This window comes from Hypomesus nipponensis, chromosome 1 (genome assembly GCF_054491055.1).
Source record: "Hypomesus nipponensis isolate SF chromosome 1, ASM5449105v1, whole genome shotgun sequence".
Taxonomy (NCBI): Eukaryota; Metazoa; Chordata; class Actinopteri; order Osmeriformes; family Osmeridae; genus Hypomesus; species Hypomesus nipponensis.
Window position 1 is genome coordinate 14402293 of NC_140361.1, and position 24559 is coordinate 14426851.

A 24559-nucleotide genomic window follows, 5' to 3' on the forward strand; every position below is an offset into this window, starting at 1 on the left:
ATACGTTTATTTTATTTTTTTTGGGGGGGGGGGGTGGGGGGGGAGTACAAACAAGAGACTCAGGAGTTTGGTTTCAGCAGCTGACACAGCAGAAGAGGAGGGGGAGGGTTGTTGTCGTCATGGGGATGAAGGTAATGGATGCAGGGGCTGTGATGTCGACCGTGAGGACCCCCCCTGTGAGACTGAGGGGCTGGGTAAAGGGTGTACAGGGACGGTGCGAGAAGGCAATCGACATGGTGATGAGACCACACCCAAATAGGGGCAGGGTTAGGATTTAGGGGTGGAGGGTGGGGGTGTGGGGTGCGAGAGCAAGCTATATGGTGCGATCAAACTACAGTTAGAATCCAGGTGCTATCACTCCCAAACTCCCAAACTGCTTGTCTTTTTGTACAGAAATAAATTTAGAACAAAGTGTTGATATTCTAGTCAGCTCTTGAACTTTCTTTGCTACATCCTCTGTTTTCCATGGACAAATGTGAGTCTGTTTTCACAGAAGTTTTTTTAAATTGTTAAATGCAATGTAGAAACCTAGGATTTTGCTCTCATTTTTCTGGAAATTGAATCTGCAATGAGGACTCTAATTTCATTTTCCTTACAAACCCACCCTCTACTCTCTGTTACCTTACAAAAAGAATATAAATATATATAAATATATACTTTAGTGTAAATGTGTTCCCCTCTTTTAGACACCAATCCTGTAGCATTGTAATTATTTTCAAGAGCTTTTTTCACTTATGTTTATTGTTTTGTGTTTTTTTTCAAGAAAATTAAAAAATATATAGAAAATAAAGTGTTTAAAGTGTCAAATTTATACTTTTTTTGTGGCCTGGATATGGGACTGGGCATGAGTATTGTCGATCATAAACTTATGTCTTCGTTCTACAGCTTTGTCAATGCATGGAGGATATTTCATATAACTTGTTTTGGAAATTAAACAGTGTAGATTAACCTCCCCTATTCCAGCTGTTGGCTAACAATAACCTGGAAATAAAGCGACGTTAAACATGAAGAAATACATATTTGAAGCTACTAGTAGGGTCCAAGTGTTCAAGGCTTAACACTGAAAAGCTATTGCGGACTATTTCAGTGATTGCATGGCTGAGTTTGGGATGTGACACATCTTCGGGTCCATCTGATCAGCTCTCGGTACAGCATCTGCCGCCTCCGCGTCACCGGCACCAAGGCCCAAATCCTTATCACATCGGTCATCGAGTCGACCTGGAATTAAAACCATAATTGGGCCATATCTCACTCAAGATTGTCAACAAACTGAAGAAGAAGAAAAAACTCCCGAGGATGTGATAGGGATTGTCGAATCACCAACTCTGACTGCAGGTCTTCACATAAGACTTGACCACAGACAAGCCATTGCTTTAAAAGGATGGAAACGGTTAGATATGCCGTGTTCACCAGCTTAGCTAGGTACAGCAGTCTTAGCTAGCTGGAATCTTCGCATCTTTGAAATGGAAACGAAGTGCTAGCATGATGATACAGTTAGCTAACAATGCTGTTTGTTATTAGCCAATTAGCTGGCTAGCTAGCTACCTTGCTAACCTGGCTTGTGTGTTGTCAAGAGAGGGCTGGCGGTTATCCATTTCAATGGGCACATCCTGGCTTGCTAATTATTTTTCCTAGGACAGGCAGCATACCTTGGCACCAGTGGAATTTTATATTGTTGATCTATTGTGGGCACATACTACGACGAGGAATCAGAAAGCGAACGGTACGCCGTGTTGCCATAGCCAGCCTCCCCACTACTACATAGCTAGCTTTATTTAGTTTAGCCAACTAGCTATTCTAGCTAGCTAGCGGTCGGTCAACAATGGCACAAGAGGCGTTTCCTTTACATTTTTTGGTTTGGAACAATCAGTTTTTGGAGCTTGACCGGGAACTACAGAAAAAAGAGGTATAGTTGTTAATCCACTGCTGAATGCATATTGTGTGTTTGTCCACATTTTGAAATAGTCTTAAGTTTGACAGTTGTGCGTCTCATGCCGCACTTGCGCCCCCTCGCCTCTGCGTTTTGGTAACGTGTATAGCGCCTGTTCCCCGCAGGAGGATGTGGAGCGCTTGGACCCACGAGGCCGCACCCCGTTAGAGCTTGCTGTGTGTCTGGGGCACCTGGAGTCAACCCGTGTGCTGCTGAGATACTCCGCAGACCCTACGCACTGCAACGCGCAATGCTGGACAGGTGAGGGGGGACAACACCCAGTATATGACTGAATGGGGGCGATATTCCTCTGTACATAATTATGGTGCGCAGATGCTAATGGATTTGAGTAATGCTCTATTGCGTGTTTGGTTGTCTGTGTTCAGTTTTGCAGGAAGCAGTGAGCACTGGAGACCCGGAGCTGGTCCAGTTAGTGCTGCAGTTTAGAGACTTTAAACGGGCCACGGAGAGACTGGCTGGCATCCCTGAACTACTTAGCAAACTTAGACAGGTAATTTCTTTTTTCAGCTACCCGTACAAACATAATACACCACCTACTTTACTCAGTGCTTTACACAAATACATTCACTGTCTATAATACCTGTAGGGCCTCATGTTACTCTCTGTTATTACCACACCTGTTATACAACCCCATCATGCCTTCCAGGCCAGAGACTTCTACGTGGAGATGAAGTGGGAGTTCACCAGCTGGGGTGAGTGTTTGGGTACCTGACCCCCCCTTGACCCTTTCAGAAATGACTCGAGCCAGGGTGTTGTCAGGCTCGACCCTGCTCGATTTCAGCACCACGCCGAGGGGACAGCTCCCGTTTACAGTTGTCAGTCATTCTCGCACACGGGCGGTACCAGTCCTTCATCGGTTGTTGTGGTCCTGAGTTTGGCTTTGTTGTGTGCACCCCTTCCGGTCTTGTTCCAACACTCACCCCCAACCCCGCCTCCTCATCTCCCTCTACCTCCCTCCCTACCCCCGCCCCCCCCTCTCTCCTCTTCCTCCAGTGCCCCTGGTGTCGAAGGTGTGCCCCAGCGATGTGTACCGGGTCTGGAAGAGCGGCTCGTGCCTGCGCGTGGACACCACCCTGCTGGGCTTCGAGCACATGACCTGGCTGAAGGGACGGCGCAGCTACATCTTCAAGGGGGAAGGTACGGGCTCCACGGTTACCTCTCCACGGTGACAACGTGTCTCTATGGCGACGGGGTAGGATGCCCAGGCGGGGGTGGTTGTTGACTGTGTGTGTGGGTGTGTGGGGGGGGTAGAGAGTGGCGCCCTGGTGATGGAGGTGGACCATGAGAAGCAGGTGGTGTACACGGAGCCTCTGGCTCTCTCTCCCCGGGACACCCCCTCCCTCCTGGCCGCCATGCAGCCCTCCCAGGAGCACACGGCCCAGAGGCTGACCTCGCCCATCGTCTCCACGCACCTCAACACGGGCAACATCGCCTTCGAGAGGTCTCGCACGCGCACACAGGAACGCACAGCAAACGTCCAGCTCTCCTCGCTTCGTACCAAACTCCTGTCCTCTGTCTCCCAGGAACAAGTCTGGTATCTGGGGCTGGCGCTCGGAGAAGAGTGAGCTGGTCAGCGGCTACGAGGCCAAGGTGAGCTAGCGCGCCGAGCTGTGTCCTCCACACCCACCTCAGTCCTGCCTGGTCCTCTACCCCCCTGCCTGTCTCCACACCCACCTCAGTCCTGCCTGGTCCTCTACCCCCTGTCTGTCTCCACACCCACCTCAGTCCTGCCTGGTCCTCTACCCCCTGCCTGTCTCCACACCCACCTCAGTCCTGCCTGGTCCTCTACCCCCCTGCCTGTCTCCACACCCACCTCAGTCCTGCCTGGTCCTCTACCCCCCTGCCTGTCTCCACACCCACCTCAGTCCTGCCTGGTCCTCTACCCCCCTGCCTGTCTCCACACCCACCTCAGTCCTGCCTGGTCCTCTACCCCCCTGCATGTCTCCACACCCACCTCAGTCCTGTCTGGTCCTCTACCCCCCAGGGCCTGTCTTCTCACTCACCCTGCCTGCTCTGGGCTCTCTGTGTTCAGGTTTACAGTGCCACCAACGTGGAGCTGGTGACGCGCTCCAGGACAGAACACCTCTCAGACCAGGACAAGTCAAGGAGCAAGGGTGGGCTCACACGCACACACACACACACACACATATTCATCTCATCCTTCAAGAGTCTCAGAGGGAGCAATACTACAGCAAGTAGCAAGGATTAAGAACGAATGATTTTGTAGCTTTTCTTTGCTCTGATTTCCAAACGTTCACTTCTTCTGTCCTACCAAGGTGATGTCACGCTGTAATGTTTCTGATGTCATTTGACACATTTTCCCTCTCAGGGTCCAAGACACCTCTGCAGTCCTTCCTGGGGATAGCGGAGCAACACACTGCTCATAACGGGGTGTGTCACGCACGCACGCACGCGCACACACACACACTCACTCACACACCCACACACACTGTGAACTATTAACTGAATGGAAGAATGATGAATAATTGAGTGACTGTGTGTGTGTGTGTTTCAGAGTAACGTGTCCCAGTGTGCCAGCCCCCACAACCCCACAGACATCACGGCGGAGGAATACTTCGACCCCGAGTTCATCCTCAACGACCGTGACATCGGACGCCCCGTTGAGCTCACTAGCAAAGTCCAGAAGTAGGCCTTCGTCACCGCAGCGACTTGCTGGGCGGATCATGAAGCACCTCGAGGCTCACAGGCCCTCAGCATTCAGCTCTTTTCCCTCGATTCTAAGTCTCCATGTCTCTCTCTCTCTTTCCAGGTTCAAGGCCAACCTGTGGTTGAGCGAGGCACACCCTCTCTCATTGGCCGAGCAGGTCACGCCCATCATCGACCTCATGGCCATCTCCAACGCCCACTTTGCCAAGCTGCGTGACTTCATCACCCTTCGCCTGCCTCCTGGGTTCCCCGTCAAGATAGGTGAGGAGGTTGGACACACACACACACACAGAATATAATGTCCCTTTCACCGTGACCCTTCCAATACTGCCCCCATATTGTGGTTGGTTTGAGGATGATCTTTCTCTCTGTCTTTTTGTCCCCTCTGCCCCGTCCGCTCAGAGATCCCTTTGTTCCACGTGTTGAATGCCAGAGTGACCTTCAGTAACCTGTGTGGTTGCGACGAGCCTGTTAGCTCTGTCACAGTACACACGCCAGAGGGCGCCCCTGAGGCTGGTAAACGCACACGCACACGCCATCTCCACAGCAAACTACTCAGCTGCAGGATCACTCCTTCAGCGGGGAAGAGCCACTGACTCCTCCCTCCCGGCTCACAGGGCAGGCCCCCCCTCCCCTCCACTGCGAGGTGGACCCCTCCGTTTTCGAGCCGCCCCCCGACTACACCACGCTGGGGCCGGGCCGCAGCGAGCCCATGAGGGACGAGGACGACAACCTGCTGCAGTTTGCCATCCAGCAGAGCCTGCTGGACGCGGGCACCGAGAGCGACCAGGTGAGGCCTCCGCTTGAAACCAGGGAACGGCCCGGCGGATGGGTCTAAGGACCTAACCCCCCCCCCCCCCTCTCTCTCTCTCTCTCTCTCTCTCTCTCTCTCTCTCTCTCTCTCTCTCTCTCTCTCTCTCTCTCTCTCTCTCTCTCTCTCTCTCTATCTTTCTCTCTCTATGTCTCTGTCTCTCTCTCTCTGTCTCTGTCTCTCTCTCTGCAGGTGACTATCTGGGAGGCTCTGACCAACAGTCGCCCTGTCTCACAGCCTCCACTTTATGCGGAAGACTCTCAGCTGGAGAGGTGAGACCAGAGAGAGAGAGAGAGAGAGAGGGAGTGAGAGAGAGGGGGAGGGTAGTGGACCCCCCCTTCACCTCCCAGTTCTAGACCACTGGTCTCTGAAGACTTACGACTCACGTATGGCATATTTCACATCAAAATATACACCTCAATGCTCGCGTCTTTAGAGCCGTTATGTGTGCACCGTGTACCTGATAGGGCCATCCAGGAGTCCCTGTCCATCACATTGGCTGGTGGAGAGGGCGGGGAAGCGGCTGACCCCGCCCAGCCCTCGTCTGTCTCCCCGTTGGACACGGGGGCCAACTCCCCTCCCTCCTACAGCTCACTGGCCGAGCCGCGGTTGCCGGGGCCGTTCGGCGTGGCGTCCAACTTTGACGAGCAGCTACGTATCGCCATGGAGCTCTCATGCCGGGAGCAGGAGGAGATAGACAGGTGAGAGGGAGGGATTGTGGTCGCCTGGAGACAGAGCCAGATTGGATTTCTTGTCAGGTTCTACCATTTAGAATGTTTCTTTGCATGTTCCTTAGTCCTTGGCCTTAGTCCTTGGCCTATTGGCATTGTGTAGAGATGCTGTGGTGGCTTGAAGCTAAATGTGATGTCCCTGATGTCCTGCACAGGACGAGGAAGGAAGAGGAGGAGGAGCTAGAGAGGATTCTTCAGCTGTCACTCACAGAGAAGTAGCTGTGGCAACGATTGATAAAGGGCTGTGTTTGGGGGACAAATGATTCGTTAATTTATTTTCCAATGTAAATGTTTTTTTTTGTGTTTTTTTCCCCAAAAGTCTAAGTGGTATTGTGACCGGTGTGATGGAGGGATAAATGGAATGGTTAAGCAGAGAGGAGCTTTACCTGGGGTAAAAGGGGAGAACTCAATTCATTTAACTTTGCCGTCTTTTTTTGAGTGAAATAATCCTTCAACTTCTAACCTATAATACAAATGAATGCTAGTAATGAGAACTGAATATAAAAATAAATGCTGACATAAAATAATTATTGAAAAAAAAATATTTATTATAATGTTTGAAACATTTATGTTGGTTGACTCGTGTGACATGGAAAATAAATAAAGTAATGTTCCTGACTGAATTGTATTTGCAGTCTGTTCCTGTTTGAGATTTGACTGCATATGGAGGATTTTATATTGAGTATGTTGAAACAAGAAAAAACACATTTCATAAATGTACCGAAAAAGTATGTTTTTATTTTTTTTCTCATGCTCACTGGTAACAGCACCAAAAAAAGCAATGAATAGGATTGTATAGCAAAAATACATTAAAATATTTATCCTCTCATCCACCTTGAGCTCTCCTTTAACTTAAACAACTGTCCTCATGAGTAAAAAGAAAATCCACAAAGGATTATCTAAACTCGGAATAAAAACTACATCCGTATTTGAACCATCATGGGGAAGTCGAACTTCTCTTATCAAAAAAATAAACACTCTTAATTCCAAATGTCTTTAACCTTAAAATATCAGTCCGTTATAAAAGTCAACTATTATACATTCTGTCTACTTGAACATAAGTATTGCTCTTCCCCGTCTTCTGTTATTTACATCTGACATTTGATTGGCCAGTGTCTAAGTGGGGTGTGTGATTAGAGCAGCCTATGGGGCTGTTCCCTGAAGCTGATGTCACAGAGGAGGGAGAGGTGGTCAGAGGGGTAGTGGTAGGAGGGCAGGCGGTCTGGGCCGACCTGCTCCTCCGAGAGGATGTCCAGCAGTGACTCCACGCACAAGGCCTGATGGGAGTACCAGATGTAGTCCAGCGTGCTGCAGCTCTCCCCAGAGGGGCGGATCTTCCACGTGGTGAAGGCGGGCTCCGCCTGGCCGTCGGCGCTCAGCAGCTTATAGGCCGAGTCCAGGTTCAAGGGGGAGGAGCTGAAGCGGCGGTAAACGTCCTCGGTGGGCTCGGAGTTAAAGTCCCCGCAGACGATCAGGGCCACGCCCTCTTCCTCGGGCCCCGCCCCCGCCCCGCCGCCGCCGCGGGCCGTGATGGCCCTGAGGTGCTGGAGCAGGTCGGCTCCCTGGGCGCTCCGCAGCCTCTCCCAGCCGCTCCTGGCCTTCAGGTGGGTCACCGCCACGCACAGCCTCCGGCCCGTCGCCCGGCAACGCAGCGTCTGCACGACGGCCACCTGATTGGTGGGCAGCATCATGGCGGAGAGGCGCAGGTGGGAGGTGGCGAGCAGGGTGAAGCGGGAGCGCCGGTAGAAGAGAGCGCAGCCGTCGGGCCCGTTGTTCTTCTCCACGTCAAGGCACGGCGACCACGGCTTGGGCATGAAGCTGCCGTGGTAACCCAGGCTGGCCAGGATTGGCTGGAAGGTGTCGTAGTAATGGTCCACCTCCTGGAGACACAGGATGTCGGGCCGGTAGGTGAGGATCTCCTCCAGGATCAGGTACTTCCTCTCGGCCCAGTTGAGGGCCTCCAGCGGGCAGCGCACGAAACCGTCCTTCCCCTCGCCCAGGGCTGCACACAGGGAAGCAGGGAGAGGATTGAAGCCATCAGTGTCTCACTACTTGGCAGCATATTAAGAATATCTAGAATACCACCTTTGACCCCCTAGCCTAATCTTTGCTAAAATCCCGAGCCTACCTTGTACTAGAATACCTAGCCTAACTTGTGCTACAATAACTAACCTCCCTTGCACAAGAATACCTCGCCTACCCTTTTCTACGACAACTGGCCTACCTCGCGGTAGAATACCTAGCATTCCTTGAGCTAATACACCTAGCCTACTTCGTGCGAGAAGGATAGAAGCCCAAACCTACCTTGTGCTAGAATGTTCCACTGCATCACCCGTATGGGTGGGTGTTGGTACTGGCTGTGGTGCTGGTGAGCTGGCGTGCAGGGGAACACCAGGTCCCTGTGTGGCCGGGCCGGCCGCCCCAGCAGGGCCTCCTCACATTCCCTCAGCAGCTGGTCCGGGTCGGCCAGGGTCCCCGGGTCCTGGTCCGGATTCTGGTCCGGGTCTGACTGGGCCAGGGGGGCGCTGCTCAGGGTCTGGGCCAGGGTACCGAACAGCCTGCTGCTGCTACTGCTGCTGCTGCCCATCGGACACACTGGGGAGGACACAAGTACACACACGCGCACACACACACATGAGCGAAGATGCACGCGTCATGTACACACATCCAAAATCCATCGGATACATACGGGGAACTCTACTCAAAAACGGCTTGCCTCCACACACACACACACACACACGCATGCATGCGGATAAACCCATATATGAGAATGCTAATCCTGTTAGGTTCCCCTCAGGTCAGGCTCGAGGGACCAGACAGGTCTGACCGGCTGAACGAGCAGCCGTAATGTGGAGCAGATGCCTCACATGTCACACATCCCCCACCCATGTATCACACCATCTCCACTGGCTCTGGAACAGACATTGACTGACAATATTCACGGACTGATCGAAAATTGAAGGTTGCTAGATCGATTCCCGGCTGTGCCAAATGACGTTGTGTCCTTAGGCAAGGCACTTCACCCTACTTGCCTCGGGGGGAATGTCCCTGTACTTACTGTAAGTCGCTCTGGATAAGAACGTCTGCTAAATGATTAAATGTAAATGATCGCATGTCCGTCGCCTCACACGAGACTAAAGTAAAAGCTTGGTCGAGGTTCTCTCCGACAAACGTTGCTGGGGTGTTGTGGCTGCATGCTCCGTGAGTCACGCGTCTCCTTCAGGAGCCATTTTGTGTCTGTGTGTGCGCGCGTGTCAAAGAGAGAGAGAGAAAACACGAAACGAACATCTGCTCTTACCCATCATCTCCATCCTCGGCTGAATTCAGTCTCCACACTTGTCTTGCTGTCTTTTTCTCTTTCAATATCGCCTCTTGCTTCTCACCTCAGTCTGTTCCTCCTGCCCCCTCTGTCTGTCATTCTCTCTCTCACTCTCTCTCTCTCTGTCATTTTCTCTCTCCCTCCCTCTCCCCCCCCCCCTCTCTCTCCCCCCCCCCTCTCTCTCTCCCCCCTCTCTCTCCCTCTGTCATTTTCTCTCTCCCTCTCTCTCTCCCCCCTCTCTCCCCCCCCTCTCTCTCTCTCCCCCCCTCTCTCTCTCTCCCCCCCCTCTCTCTCTCTGTCATTTTCTCTCTCCCTCTCTCTCTCCCCCCCCCACCCTCTCTCTCTCTGTCATTTTCTCTCTCCCTCTCTCTCTCCCCCCCCCCACCCTCTCTCTCTCTGTCATTTTCTCTCTCCCTCTCTCTCCCCCCCCTCCCCCCCCTCTCTCTCTGTCTCCCAGCACGTGACAACTGCAGCTCGTGAGCTGAGTCACAGTAAGCCAGTCTGAGACCAGCCATGAAGGCGGGAGGGGCGGGTGGAGGGATGGGGTGAAGAGATAAGGGCTATTGTTTATGTAAGTCTCTGGGCAAAGACATGAATTAGAACCACGCGAGACAGAGGGACGGGGGGGAGAGGGACGGGGGGGGGGGGGGGGGGGGGTAGACAATGACATAGGGAGGCTGAACGAGAGACAAGAAGCGAGACCAGGGTACCGGGATGTCACCGAGCCGCTGAGAAGGATGGTTTGAAATGGAGAAGAGATTCTATGTGGGACTGACGTGCTTGAACATCAAAGGAGGATGTGGGAGGTTGAACACACACACACACACGGCTTTGAACGAATGTCTGCCCTGCGCTTCACTTTACCATGCTGTGTTTTTGTCTCTCGGACCCTCACGGTTCTCGTAGAGCACACGCACACTTTGACATTGAGTGCTACCCAACCTTGCATACTGTATACTTTTCGCCTGATTGTTTGATGCCAATTTGACCTTTCAATCCTATATTTTGTTTTCTAATCATGTTTTTTCCCCAATAAATCTTAATCCGTGTCAGGTACTGCTAGTGAACGTCTTTCAACTGCTGACCTTCTCACGAGAGACAGAGAGAGACAGAGGGAGAGAGAGATTGTGCTGCCACCTACTGGACCCACAGAGTACTGCAGTGTTGGTATACCAGTTTCAGAGAGAACGAATGAAGCTGTGAAGAACCACAAGCCCACAGCCCCGCTATAGAACCACAACTACCCAATCACATCACAACTATCCAATCACATCACAACTATCCAATCACATCACAACAACGTACACACAAATAACTATGGACTACTGGACAGGATTAACCGAAATGGATAAACAGATAGATTAACAAGGCATATAGCCAAGCAGTGCCCCAAAAATTCTACAAAAAGCAGTATTCGATGTGTGGCAAAGGCAGAGAAACTGCGCTACCCTGGTGTCAAGGTTTCAATCCTAGGATACCTAGACCATGGGGTTTGCCATCAATGTTGTGTGAGGCCCAATTGAACCACACACAGCCTGAAAAAAAGATGTCAAACGTCTGGATAAACCTCGTCCATGCATGATCATGGGTTGTTTGTCGCGCACATTTGAATATCCCACCGACACGGGCATGAAACGTAACATCGTGTCACACAAAACGCACGAATGTTTCGGGAATTTCTTGTGAAATTCCCTATGAGCACTTCATCGCACGTTTCAGACTCGAATCTTTTCGAACCCAACAACTTGACTTTGGCATGTCGTGCACACAGGCAATTACTCACGTTGAGCCGTCTTGACGAGAGGAATCTCACACACACAGTCCTCTGCCCCCACCCCCCCCCGCCCCCGCCGATCTCACACTCCACGCCGAATCCCGCCTCTCATCGTGCCTCCACGGAAAGCGCCGGTTCTCCTTGAGTATTTTGGCTTCTCTGTGTTTTTCCCCTCTCTCTTTGTCTCCCTGCTTCCCTCCGTGTCTCTCCCGCTCTCTCTCCCTCTCTCGGTGGGGACTCTCCCTCTCCTCCTCTCCCGCTCTCCAGCCAGTGGTTCTGCTCTGAGGGCTAGGGGAGGCGACGCTTGTTGAGAGATGTGAATGAATGTTCCTGACTTCACTGATGTGACTGGACAGCTCTCTGCCTTTGTATGTGTGTGCGTGTGCATGCGAGAGAGAGATTGAGTGTGTGTGTGTGGCAAGGGGATTCTGCCAGCAAGCATTCCTGAATAGGCCAGTGTATCCCCCCCCCCCCCCCCCCCCCCCCCACCCACCACTGACACAATAGTTCACTCTAACTGTCCCGTGAGAGTCACACTTTTATGCCCACATGAGGCACTTGTGAACTCACACACACACACACACACAAATAAAAAAATAAAGATCAAATTGAATTAGCAATGCCAGTGTGTCCTGAGTTAATCTGTGTTGTCGAGAAGGAGAGATTCCCCAGCCGGGAATGTGATTCAATAAGCTCTTTTAGGCTGCAGCTTGCAGGCATGGCTGGGCATACAGACGGGCCTTTGCAGATATCCAGCCGCCTCTGAATTGACCACACACACTCGTGCGTCCGGTGTGTGTGTGTGTGCTTCCATATACATACAGGGCATGGACCTCTCTGAACAAAATAGACCGAACAAAAAATCAGAGGGGCATGTACTACAGTACTTAGCGACAACGTGGTCGATCTGGACAGATAGACATCCAGCTGTGCGTTGCTAAATGCTACCGCACACCTGTAGGTTGCAATAAATCATTCAAATGTTATAATCACTAGGGTTAGGGCTAAACATCCCTGTTAATGTTATTGGCCGTACTGGATATAGTCTTCTAAATGGACTAGGTTTACAAAGTGAAACTGCTGTTTTATTAATTTGAGCTAGGTCATTCAGAAATACCTAATCCGTTCCTTGGATTTGTGATTACATCCACTTACAGATCAGATATCACATGGTACCACTTAGTCAATTAACCAATTAAGCACAAGATGGGAGGGGCATAGGAAAGACACACCCATGTTTGTTTGTGGAAAAAATCCAGCACATTATGTGAATCTTGCGGCAAACTAGTAATGATGATGATGGCTTATAGTGTTGGATAATGAGATGACCTGAGAACATAGGACTACTGTAGGCCTGGGCCTTGTTCACTGAAAGGCACTTTTGGTTGGATGCGGTTCAAAGGCCAGGACTGTGAGTGTGTGTGTACATGACTGTGTGTGCGTGTATGAGTGTGTGTGTGTGTTTGTGTGAGATAGTGTGTGTGAGTTTGAGCGGACAGTCTCTTTATGGAACCTGCTCTATTAAATCTAGTTATGCAACACTAATCCTGTTAAAACCGGTCCCGGTTAATGGCCGTAAGGCGAGGAAGCAACCAACCCCAGCCTCCCGCCATAAGTTAAATCATCCAGGGAGAATGAACATACTATGCAGCTCTAATGGAGTTTGTAGTAGATACATAGTGGATATACTTCCAAACCGGTTGCCATTCCTTTAGAGGAAAAGCCTAGCTTGTCTTCGGAGAACACAGATGTTCTGATCTGTTTAATGGTTGCTCCTCAGTAGTCAGTAGGATGGTTGGAAGTGGGACTAGAGATGGGCATATAACTGCGTATCTGCAGCAGCTGTATAGTTTTTGATACCTGTGGTGATGTCATAAGAGTACAAAGATCATTGTAAAGGTGGTGTCATAGAGCTGTATATGGCAGATGAATGGATTGATGAACAGGCTCCAGTGTAGGTATTCAATTGAGTACAGTGAAAGTAACACTATAGACGGGTACAGGCACGCACACACGCAGGTTGTGGCTGAATGCCATGTTAGAAAAAAATATTTTTTATATACGAGTCTAAACTGGATATTCTTTGCTACTTTGTTCCCATTTGGCCAGCAGCCTCTATCACAGGGAAACACTTATATATCAGTGAATAAGCCACTCTAAGACAGTCGAATAAAATACTCTGCGATTGTCTTTATGGCCTACCTGGTCTCGAGCTGGCCGATGTGGATGATGACGTAACGTTGGTCTTCACCTGTGGCTTTGGACTGATGCCTTCTCCACAGCCGCTGTGACCTTGTAGAACACCAGTGACAGAAAAGTTTCTCCGAAATGTTTCTTTCTTCTTGGTTAGTCTCCGAGAAGTGACACACAACGCTGCCATGTCCCGGTGAAGAAGAAGCGAACACCGGCGTGCCGGATACATTCCGTTCTCCGGGTCTGGTACAAAAATAAAGAACCTGACAGAAGTTCCAACGTACTAGCTTAGGATACTGATAACTTCGTAGATTTATACAACATTCAAATTCGGGAAATTGATCGACAGTAAATAAATTGTTCTCCAACACATCTGGCTTCCCACGTTTAAGCGAGTAACCGGCATTTACATTAAGACATTTTGTACAGACAGGTGAAATTCCGTTTCTTTAGGGGGGAAGCATAGAGAACAATCTTATTTAATGTCCAAACTTTTTAAGTTAGTTTGTACATTATTTGGTCCGTTGTAATATACGCTACAATAAACCAATACAATCAAACAAGAAAGACAATATTCTGGTCTCAAAATAAATATATAAGGTTTCCATGCCAAAGCGACCCCCCTTTCGGCAACCAACATTGGGTTTACCCGTACAGTATGAGTTCCATGCAGTCATGCGGACAGGAAAGGGGCGGGATTAGGGGAACGAAGGGTGTGTTTATGCGGCTATGGACTAATCAGACACGAGTGCGCTTGTCTATCCATGACGCAAATCACCCAAACACCGCACGCAATGTACTTCACAAGAACCGTCAGCAGCTTATGGACAAATTTGTCTCTCAAAACAGCTTGACCCCGAAGGCACAAACACAACCCCCATGACAAAGAAAACACATGTAATGAGAAGGTAAATTTGAGTTTTCAACGTTAATAAAGCTTCCCACTTCGGTGTAAATTAATAAACAGAACAAATTAATAAACAGGATGAATGTAGCGTCTTGTTGAAACTTCAGATTGCTTTGGCTTTGCTATTCAGTGCCATCGTCAGTATTGGGTTAAGCAGCCTTTCACGTTATGCAACGTGAAAGGTAGGGTCAGGAGTCCCATGGAGGGTCTGTTCTCTCTAGATGGATCATTAGTAAATGTTTCACCAACATACAAGTCTGTGCTTCATTTCCTCCATTCATGCTTCTGGCAACCCTTTGTGTTTTGCAAGCATGTCTGAAAATGTATGCAAGCATTGTTTTTAGTTGCCAGTAAAGCTGCAGTTGTGTATGTAAGCAATGTACTTACATCTGTGTTTCAGTTTATTGTGTGGAGCTGAAGGAACATGAATAGCAATATCTGTCATAATGGGGTGCAGGTGGAGCCAAAAGCAGGGAAAACACAGGCAGGCAGGATAAAAGTTTTTATTAAATCAAAAACCGGAGACATAAAGGACTACTGATGCCACGGCCGTGCCCCCTTGTTTTTGGTTTTGCTCTGCCCTAGGAGTTCCCTGTCTCATTGTCTTCACCTGTGTCTCGTTCAGATCTCGTTAGTTTCATTGTGTCCACCTGTGTCTTGTTTGTTTAATTGCATTTATGTAATGGTTCTATTGCTTGCTCTAAACTAACGATCTGGAATGGGACTTCAGTGTAAACTTCAAACTTAAACTTAAGTATCATCACATACACCACAGTCAAATAAGCACTGCAAAACACCAGTCAACGTGTTAACACGACACATAGGTTAACACACGCACACAACACAGGCACACGCACTCCAAACGGCAGTGAGGTTACACAGCAAGCCAAAGGTCTAAGTGTGGATAACTACACGTACAACACTGCTTAAGACACTGACCATACATCTACCATTAAAAGTAATACAAAAGTTTAAAAGGTACAAATAAGACAAGGATCGCCACTTCACCAGTCCATATTAATGATTAATCGCTCCGCTGTTCACTCAACTTTGTCACAGTACCAATGCCCACTCTTGCTGTGCCAACATGCCCTCTTTTTAAGGGGTGGGTCCTTAATTAATTGACATTGATTGTCTCTAAGAAGCAGCTGCTGCCTAGCCACCTACTGGAGGAGCTGAAGGCTCGACAGCATGCATTACATTTAGGTTCCTGTTTTGTTTCTAGTCTTTGTCTTGTCCTTACCCCTGTTATGTGAGTACCCTTTCTGTGTCCCTAGCCTTCACAAGAATAAACCCTTTGTTTCGACATGGCTGCGTACTCCCTTGCGTTTGGGTCCTACCCCACCACTCATCATGACCACTTGCACGTGGGGGCAGGGCCGTAGTCATAATACATATTGGGGGGGGACGCATCCCCACCCCCAATATTCAAATCTGGTCAAAATGTCCCCCCCAATATATTGATATACAAATATGAATGTGCTACGCTACGCCGGAAATGATCATTCAAGTAATCGTATTCATTACTAAACTTAAACAGTTATCAGTGGGGCACCCTCAGACTCCCCAGCAGATTAAACCCCCCCCCGATGTTGACTCCATGGCTACGGCCTTGCGTGGGGAAGAAAAAAAGTTATCAACTGACAGAAAAAGACTGACAGAGGAAGCAGACACAGAGCAGGGTGAACACGCGGAACAACAGCTGAGTGATTGGAATGAGACACAGGTGTGCAGGGAACTGGGAACCAGGAACCAGGGGAGAGAGACGGAATGAGGACAGAAATGCTCACACTCAGGGAGACAGAAAACACTAGGGGTCCAGCCTTGGCTGTGACCGATGCCTGCGGCAGCATTGACAAGAACTAACCAGAGTACTACTCATCTGTTCAGCTCAGGGAGTCATCACAGACTGTCTAAGGATGACTGAGGCAAGTAGGCTTCGGTTGGTTGCTTTAACCATGTCACAAACTCCCAAATCTATTTTCAAATCAGATATGCTGGAATGACATGGATCACTTTTCCCTTCAATACATTTTGGATTTCTCCAAATGATTTTGAATCTTTATCAATTTGTTGCCTTACGCCCCCCCCCCCATCCCCCTTACTAGCTGTCTAAGCCTCCCAACTTGGTCCTCGCTATCCCATCTCCTCTACCCCCACCAACAATGACTGGATGATTCAAATAAAGATGTACATCTGAAATGAAATAGGGTCATGTGTTTGTATCTGTGTCTCTGTGTAAACTTGTGTATATTATCTTTTGCTGAGAGGAGTGTGGTGAGTGAAATCAACCCATCAGCCATTCTATCTTCTTGGTGCAGCATGAGCTACATGACAACATCCTTCATTCCAGGTCATTGACAGGACATCAACAACTAATGAGCTTAAAGATATTTCCTAATATTTAAGAATAACAGTGTTAACATCAACAAAACAATTTAATCCACAGATGAAACTCTGAAACTCGTAACACATCTTTTCAGTGTTTTTAATGAAGACATTATATAACACCTTTGCTGTTTATGTTGGTAGGTTGTTGCTCAATTTGGGCCTACTCCCTCCTGGATGGAGCTGGGTGAACAGTGACCTGCTCAGGAGGGCCTACTCCCTCCTGGATAGAGCTGGGTGAACAGTGAGAATCCTGTGGTTTGACTTCTCCAGTGTCTTCAACAGCATAAAGCCTTGGATGCTGGGGGAGAAGATGAGGCAGAGGCAGGTGGAAGCCCACTTGGTCTGCTGGGTGTTCAACTGTCTGGCAGACCACAGTGTGAGTGGTTGAAGAGGTGTGTCTGACCTTGTGAAGATCAGCACAGGTGTTCCCCAGGGGACGGTAGTGTGCCCTTTGCTGTTCACTCTCTAACCCTAACCATGACTGATCTTTTACCTCCTTGCACCTCAAATAAACCATGAACATAAAACCATAATGTATACCTCCTTGTATGCATTTGGTTCTCAACTGAGTCCTGATAGTACCAATATCTGCAAAAGTATGTAATTTAATTTTGACTGTACAATTCAAATGAAGATGTAACTGGAATGAAATAGGGACATGTGTTTGTATCACGTGTTTGTATCTGTGTGTCTGTGTAAACTTGTGTATATTATCTTTTTCTGAGAGGAGTGTGGTGAGTGAAATCAACCCATCAGCCATTTTATCTTCTTGGTGCAGCATGAGCTACTTTCTAGCATGGTGGTTGTAGTCTTGTCATGACAACATCCTTCATTCCAGGTCATTCATTACTAACCTGTTTGGTTAACAACTAATGAGCTTAAAGATATTTCCTAACATTCAAGAATAACTGTGTTAACAACAATAAAACATTTTAATCCACAGATGGACATCTGAAACTCATAACACTTTGTTTACAGACAAAAGCAATCAGTATCTTTAATCAAGACATTATGCAACTCATTTGCTGCTAATGTTGCTTGGTTGTTGCGCAATTCTTGTCACGTTATATAATATACCTCAAAATGATAAACCACAAGCTTGCAGGGAACATCTTTACTTCTGACAAAGCTGGATAACAGTCGTGTAACATCCATCCAGAAATGGCTTCAGCCCCAAAACTCATCTTTCTGCTGACTTTTCTCATGCAAAACATCTATGGAGAACAAGAGACCCACAAATTACAAATTCAAGAAGACACGTATGAAATACATGTCCTTTCTTTTACCCAGAATGCAGACTTCTGTTTGGTGTCCAGATCCATGGCTGATGGAGAACTGCTCCTGTGGAACACGTCTGACTCTTCGCCTGTCAACTCTACTCTGCATGGAGAACTGACAGATAGGCTGAGAGTGAGGAACATTTCTAAAGACTTATATTTAGACATCATCCAAGTTTGTCAGTCAGACTCTGGACGTTACAGGATTGAATGCAGGACAGGCAGCAAAGTGACATACCAGAAGAACCTCACTCTCACAGTCTGCGATCGGAAATATCTCAGAGTCTTTGCTACCGGGACAACTGAGCTGCCATGTGATATTGCAGCAGAAACAGGCCTCAACCCAACTATCACCTGGTTCAGGTTAACAAGAGAGAAGTGGAGGAAAGTGTTTGTGGGTGGGAGTGAAACCCTGAACTCAGGGATGAAAGACCTTCAGGGCCGAGTTCAGGTGACACAGAACAACTCTCTTCTGATCTCCAACTTCACCGACATGGACGGCCGCTACGTCTGTGTGGCCCTGGAGGAGCAGAAATGTGGCAGTATTGTGAGAGGTTATACACACCAGCAGTACTACTACCTTCATTCAGAAGGACAGGGGATCACCCTGCCTTGTGTCAGTTTCACTGCTGACCCTGCTGGGACTTATTGGAGCACACCTTACAGGACAATTAAAGCAGACATTCCATCCAAGAGCCCACCTCAGACCTCCAGCCCCAGGCCCCAGAGAAGAGGGGAGATGTACATGATGGATGGAAGAGAGAACACCAACTACTCCTTGGTCATCCCATCACTGGAGCTCAACCACTCAGGATGGTATTCATGCAATACAGATGTAAGCGCTGTATCATATAGACTACTGGTCTGCCCAGAGTCTACCTCTGTCACTGTGTTCTTCTCAGAGGGGTCAGAGGTCAGTCTCAGCTGTGACCCAGACTCAGTGGATGCAAGCGTTGTTGTGTGGTTCAGATACACTGATGAACATGTCATACTGGACTCATTAATTGACAGAAATATCACCATGAGGAACTTAGACAGGAGATACAACGCATCTCTCAGTTTCACGTCTGTGACGATCTCCAACCTCTCCCAAGGGGACAGTGGGGAGTACTGGTGCCTGAGATACACAGACAGAGGTAACCATACTTTTACATGTAAATCTTTAGCCAAGACTAACTTAGTCTATCAGGGAAAACCCTCTCTTGGCTCTGTGTTCCATGCAGTGAGAGATGCAGTGGGGAGCTGTGCTGTCGTTGGAACAGTCTGTGCTGGGGTCACTGTCATTCTGAGGAGCTGGAGAAGAGAGCGGGACTCACTGTAGACCCTGAGAGAGAGAGAGAGAGAGAGAGAGAGAGAGAGAGAGAGAGAGAGAGAGAGAGAGAGAGAGAGACAGGAAGGGAGGGAGGGAGGGAGGGAGGGAGGGAGGGAGGGAGGGAGGGAGGGAGGGAGGGAGGGAGGGAGGGAGGGAGGGAGGGAGGGAGGGAGGGAGGGAGGGAGAAAGGGAGGGAGAAAGGGAGGGAGAAAGGGCCCTATTATGACCCCCATCCTACTATAGGGAAGTGAGATATATGGACCACAATGACCCACAACGAAATGAGTTTCCAAAATGACATTGAGGAATTACAAATGGATGGTAAAAAATATGTAGTTGTAGTTTCATACATCAGAACACAGTAAATAAATAATAATAAATATGAAGCACTGGTGAGCAACAAGAGATCACTAGAAAAGGCTTTCCTAGTACAGCTTGTTTTACTCCACTGGTGGCTCTCCTTATGTTCATAATGAGGTAGAAGGCCAAATTACAGTCGTTGCCGAAACAAAGAAGTTAACATATAAACCTCCATCCATTGGACAGCGACCATTTTCCATTGACTTCCCATTTTTTGGACTGAGAAAGTATGTAATTTTCCTTGTAAGTGTAACTTTCCTGGAATGGTTAGAAATGTTTCTGTAAGTTTTGTCTACATAAAAAAAAAAGTGTCTTAAAAAGTAATAGAAAGGTTAAGAGTTTTATACATAAATACTATTTTAAAGTGTTGACGTAGAAAGACCCATTTCTTCTGTAATGGTAAATTAGAATTGTTTGTGTGCCTTTGACTTCCTGTTCTGTAGAGATGCTGTAGATTTGACAGTCATGTGTTTAGCTGTGCTCGGAATCTGGTGAAGTATTGCTGGACGTGAAATAGTACAAAGATTTGAATGAATTATTTGTATGATATGTAGATCTGTTATTTCACATAAACCATTTAAAGAGGTTGTTGTGTGTCAGAAAGCTATGTTTGTGATTGTGTGGGTTTATGCATGTGTGGGATGTGTGCATTTCAAATTGAAATTGCTGTTATCAGCACTAGGTGACGACCTAACACCATTTATGATTCACAGCAAAGAGAATTGCCCTAAAGAATCAGAATCAGAAAGGGATTTATTTGCCATGAAAGTTTGCACAGACAAGAAATTTGCTTTGGCATGAAGGTGCATACAATAAACATATAGGAATCTTAAATTTAAATATGTGGTCTAACTACTACTAAGGATACATAACTAACAATACTAAGTGGAATAAAATTAAAATAAAATATACAATAAAATAAAATATAAGTTGCCATAAAATATAAGTTGACAATTTACAATATAAAATACAAATATTACAGGAATTGAATGTAATGCAAAATGCAAATAGTTTTAGACATGAAGTCATTAAAGTCAGAGTGAACTCTTGGCCTTGTTGAGGAGACCAATAGCAGAAGGGAAGAAAGTGTTTGTGTGGCGTGAGGTTTTGGTCCTGATGGTCCGCAGCCTTCTGCCGGAGGGGAGTGACTGAAACAGGGAGTGTCCAGGGTGGGAAGAGTCCGCCACAATCTTCTTCGCTCGTCTCAGGGTCCTCGAGGTGTGCAGGTCCTCGAGGGGAGGCAGATTGCAGCCAATCACCTTCTCCGCAGTGCGGATGATACGCTGCAGCCTGCTCTTGTCCTTGGCAGTGGCAGCAGCGTACCAGATGATGATGGAGGAGGTGAGGATGGACTCAATGATGGCTGTGTAGAAGTGCACCATCATTGTCTTTGGCAGGTTAAATTTCTTCAGCTGCCGCAGGAAGTACATCCTCTGTTGTGCTTTCTTGGTGAGGGAGCTGATGTTCAGTTCCCACTTGAGGTCCTGGGTTGAGGATGCGGAAGGACTCCACATTGTTGACTGGGGAGTCACACAGGGTGATGGGGGTGAGAGGGGCTGTGTTCTTCCTGAAGTCCACAACCATCTCCACTGTCTTAACCCTTTGATACACAACATGGGTCTAAAGTGACCCAGGAGAGTTTAGATTTTCAATATCTTTGCTAAAAAATAATTTAATCGTTCAGTATTCCAGGTATTCCTCAATGAACTTGTTTTTGGTCATCACAAGTCTTTATTTTAATTTTTTCTTTCTTACGTTTGGAATAAAAATCATTTTTGTAACACTACCCCTCTAATGCACAACATGGGTCTAAAATGACCCGCATTCATTTCCTATGATATTTCATGTATGGCTGAGAGTTTCTTTGCCATGTCCTTTGAAATCAACTTATTTCATAATTTAATATTCCAAGTATTCATTAAATATCTTGTTTTGATTGCCACAAATACTTAATTTTCTTTTTTCTTTTCTTACTTTATGAACAACCATTGTTTTTATGTTACTACCTTCAGTTACCAGTCATGGTCTTCCTATGGAGTTTTATAAGATTTTTGATATTAGTTCATTTTTGCAACTTGGAGCATATTTACTGTGGATAGCTATTCACCTGTCACACATTTCACAACTCAACACAACTGCTTTTAGGGCTGGGAGATGTTCACAAGTGACATCATTGATGAGGTCCTGAAATGCAACAACTTTGAGATGAAGAGCTGCAGCAGCAAAAGGGAAAGAGTGGAGAAGCATCATACAGGCATCATGGCCTCTATCAGTTTGACCCTCTTTGCAGGGGAGGACAAGAGCCTAGATGTGGCCATTTTCAGCAGCATTCAGGTATTTGTGTGACTGTTTCCTGGCTAATTGCAGAAGACGGTTCATTCCCAGTAACTTTGTCACCAGAGATAAGCAGTGTTTGCAATACATGCCCAGCAAGCCTGCAACATGTGGAATGATTCTGGATGTGCGATCATGTGAGGGTCCCATATGTGGTAGACTGAGTGCTCTACCCTTCCAGTGTCCCTCTGACTGGAAAGCTTATTTAGAAAAACCTGAACATTGCGGGGACTCTTCACCAGAACAAGCCAAACATACGAGTCACAAAGACATCCAAATGAAGGGACATGCCAAGTTCCAAATTTTTTCATGGTCACGTTGCCATTCAATTTGTATTGACAACATGACTATGGTGAGCTATGTGCTGAAGAAGGGAAAGGCTGTTGTCCTTCTGAGCACCATGATGATGGCAAAGCAGTGGATGACAATGTTGTGATCCAGTACTCTAATAAAAGAAAAGCAGGAGTGGACACAATGGATCAGACAGTTTGCACTACTACTACTCATGTAAGTGGAGAACACAGAGGTGTCTGGCACAATGTGCTGGATGTTGCCACCCTCAATGCCTACACTAACTTCTACACCAACACCCTCATTACATGGGTGGTGTGACCCAAGGGGCAGTTCATCAAGGAGCTAGGCAAGGACCTTGTCATGCCACATAAAAGGCGCATGAAGTCCAAGTCACAGCTCCAAAAGTATTTAAAGAGGTTATGGAAAGATGTGGGGTAAAAACAAAATGCAACTACCACGCAGCCACAAGAAGAACTCTTATCATCAAACTTTATGAAGCCGAGGATATCCTCTAATCTCTTTGGCCCCATTGTGGCTTTAAACATTGGATTTTGCAATTGGATCCAAAAACTTTCCCGCAAGGCCACATTTAGGCTCTTGTCTTCCCATGCAAGGAGGGTCAAACTGTTTGAGGCCATGAATTCCTGTTTGTCGATGCTTCTCCACTGATGCAGCCATGTTTAGCTGTAAAATGTGTGGCAGGTGAACAGTTATCCACAGTAAATATGTTCCAAATTGCAAATATCCTAAGTTTCTATCAAATTCCATAGTGAATCCATATGGTTCATTTTAGACCCATGTCTGTAAATTTGATGTAATACCACAAAAACCTTTTTTGCTCAGAAAGTAATAAATACAAACATTTAAATGATGATTTGTGGTACTCAAAAACAAGGTACTTAATGAATAATTAGAATATTAAATAATTAAATGAATTGATTTCAAAATATATAGCAAAGAAACACTCAGCCATACACAAATGTCATAGGAAATGAATGCGGGTCATTTTAGACCCATGTTGTGCATTAGAGGGGGTAAGCATAGCTTGTGTATCAAAGGGTTAAGAGCATTGAGCTCTAGGTTGTTCTGGCTGCACCAGGTCACCAGGTTGTCCGCTTCCCACCTATAGTCAGACTCGTCTCCACCAGAGATGAGCCCAATGAGGGTGGTGTCGTCCGCAAACTTCAGGAGTTTGACGGACGGATGACTGGAGGTGCAGCTGTTGGTGTACAGGGAGAAGAGCAGAGGAGAAAGGACGCAGCCCTGGGGAGATCCAGTGCTGATGGACCGGGAATCAGAGACTTGTGTTCCCAGCTTAACGCACTGCTTCCTGTCAGACAGGAAGTCTGTGATCCACCTACAGGTGGAATCAGGCAAGTTCAGCTGGGAGAGCTTGTCCTGAAGCAGAGCGGGGATGATGGTATTAAAGGCAGAGCTGAAGTCCACACTCAGGATCCTGGCGTAGGATGCTGGGGAGTCCAGGTGCTGTAGGGTGAAGTGGAGGGCCATGTTAACTGCATCGTCCACAGACTTGTTGGCTCTGTAGGCAAACTGCAGGGGGTCCAGTAGAGGGTCTGTTTCCACCAAAGTGAACCGAGAGCTAGTTCGGAGCTGGTGCTAGAGCCAGTTCGGAGCTGGTTCAAGAACGGAGCTTACTAAGAACCGGTTTGATTTTCCACGGGCGAGAGCCACCACAGAGCCACGTCATTACGTCACTGTATACGTCTCATATTTCCCAGCAACGCTAGCGCGGTAGCGCCAAACACAAACACAACATCAACAATGTTGGACGTTTCGTTGCTGTTGTTGCTCATGGTTTTGCAAACTTACATCGGCATCCAAACACGGCGCAAATTTACAAATGAGCAGTTTCATAAATAAAATAAGCACATTTTCAGCAACTACACTGCCCACTTCTCGATACATTTTCCTTCAGATTCTGATTTACAAGTACCGTTTAGCTGAAATATGAATTATAAAAACTTAGAGCAATGGCGGCCAAAGCCTTTTGTTGGTCACGGTAACCCCGCCCCAAGCGGTTCTTTGTTGGTTTGTAAACTAGACCAGCTCCGAAGTGGTGCTCGTTGCAAACCACGTACGAAACACGTACAAACCACTTTTCCGGTTCCCAGTCTGTCGAAAGAGAAGGAACTGGTTCGCGATTAGGCACCGGCTCCGAACCGGTACCCAAAATGCGTTGGTGGAAAAGCGGTAACATACTTGAATGTCTGGCTGTGA

The 24559-nt window shown here is 47.6% G+C and overlaps 2 protein-coding genes and 2 long non-coding RNA genes across 4 annotated transcripts; 2 read left to right on the plus strand and 2 right to left on the minus strand.

Annotated features, from left to right (window-relative positions):
- Positions 1-519: 519 nt before the first annotated feature.
- LOC146302717 (uncharacterized) lies at positions 520-1693 on the minus strand. The gene is made up of 2 exons (XR_014753311.1): positions 1555-1693; positions 520-1218 (listed from the first exon to the last, which is right to left on the minus strand). It is a non-coding gene; the product is annotated as an uncharacterized LOC146302717 (long non-coding RNA).
- ankrd13d (ankyrin repeat domain 13 family, member D) lies at positions 1120-6783 on the plus strand. Its single transcript, XM_084696540.1, has 16 exons — positions 1120-1906; positions 2056-2191; positions 2317-2441; positions 2598-2643; positions 2945-3088; positions 3203-3392; positions 3475-3541; positions 3984-4065; positions 4281-4342; positions 4467-4597; positions 4722-4879; positions 5021-5134; positions 5236-5408; positions 5622-5701; positions 5897-6130; positions 6316-6783. The coding sequence occupies exons 1-16, from the start codon at positions 1823-1825 to the stop codon at positions 6377-6379; spliced, it is 1890 nt and encodes a 629-aa protein (XP_084552666.1). The 5' UTR covers positions 1120-1822; the 3' UTR covers positions 6380-6783.
- A 95-nt stretch (positions 6784-6878) lies between these two features.
- On the minus strand, positions 6879-13856 carry LOC146302719 (nocturnin-like). The gene is made up of 3 exons (XM_084696554.1): positions 13456-13856; positions 8465-8755; positions 6879-8162 (listed from the first exon to the last, which is right to left on the minus strand). Exons 1-3 carry the CDS (start codon positions 13673-13675, stop codon positions 7294-7296), a joined length of 1380 nt encoding a protein of 459 aa, XP_084552680.1. The 5' UTR covers positions 13676-13856; the 3' UTR covers positions 6879-7293.
- A 348-nt stretch (positions 13857-14204) lies between these two features.
- Positions 14205-17271, plus strand: LOC146302720 (uncharacterized). Its single transcript, XR_014758012.1, has 2 exons — positions 14205-14354; positions 16886-17271. It is a non-coding gene; the product is annotated as an uncharacterized LOC146302720 (long non-coding RNA).
- The last annotated feature ends 7288 nt before the right edge of the window (positions 17272-24559 follow it).

Coding starts and splice junctions, on each gene's coding strand:
- ankrd13d (XM_084696540.1), top strand. CDS start 1,823: ATGGCACAAGAGGCGTTTCCTTTACATTTTTTGGTTTGGAACAATCAG. Junction 2,192..2,316: donor CAACGCGCAATGCTGGACAG/GTGAGGGGGGAC, acceptor GTCTGTGTTCAG/TTTTGCAGGAAGCAGTGAGC. Junction 3,089..3,202: donor CTACATCTTCAAGGGGGAAG/GTACGGGCTCCA, acceptor TGGGGGGGGTAG/AGAGTGGCGCCCTGGTGATG.
- LOC146302719 (XM_084696554.1), bottom strand. CDS start 13,675: ATGTATCCGGCACGCCGGTGTTCGCTTCTTCTTCACCGGGACATGGCA. Junction 8,756..13,455: donor ATCGGCCAGCTCGAGACCAG/GTAGGCCATAAA, acceptor TGTCCTCCCCAG/TGTGTCCGATGGGCAGCAGC. Junction 8,163..8,464: donor GTGGAACATTCTAGCACAAG/GTAGGTTTGGGC, acceptor CCCTGTGTGCAG/CCCTGGGCGAGGGGAAGGAC.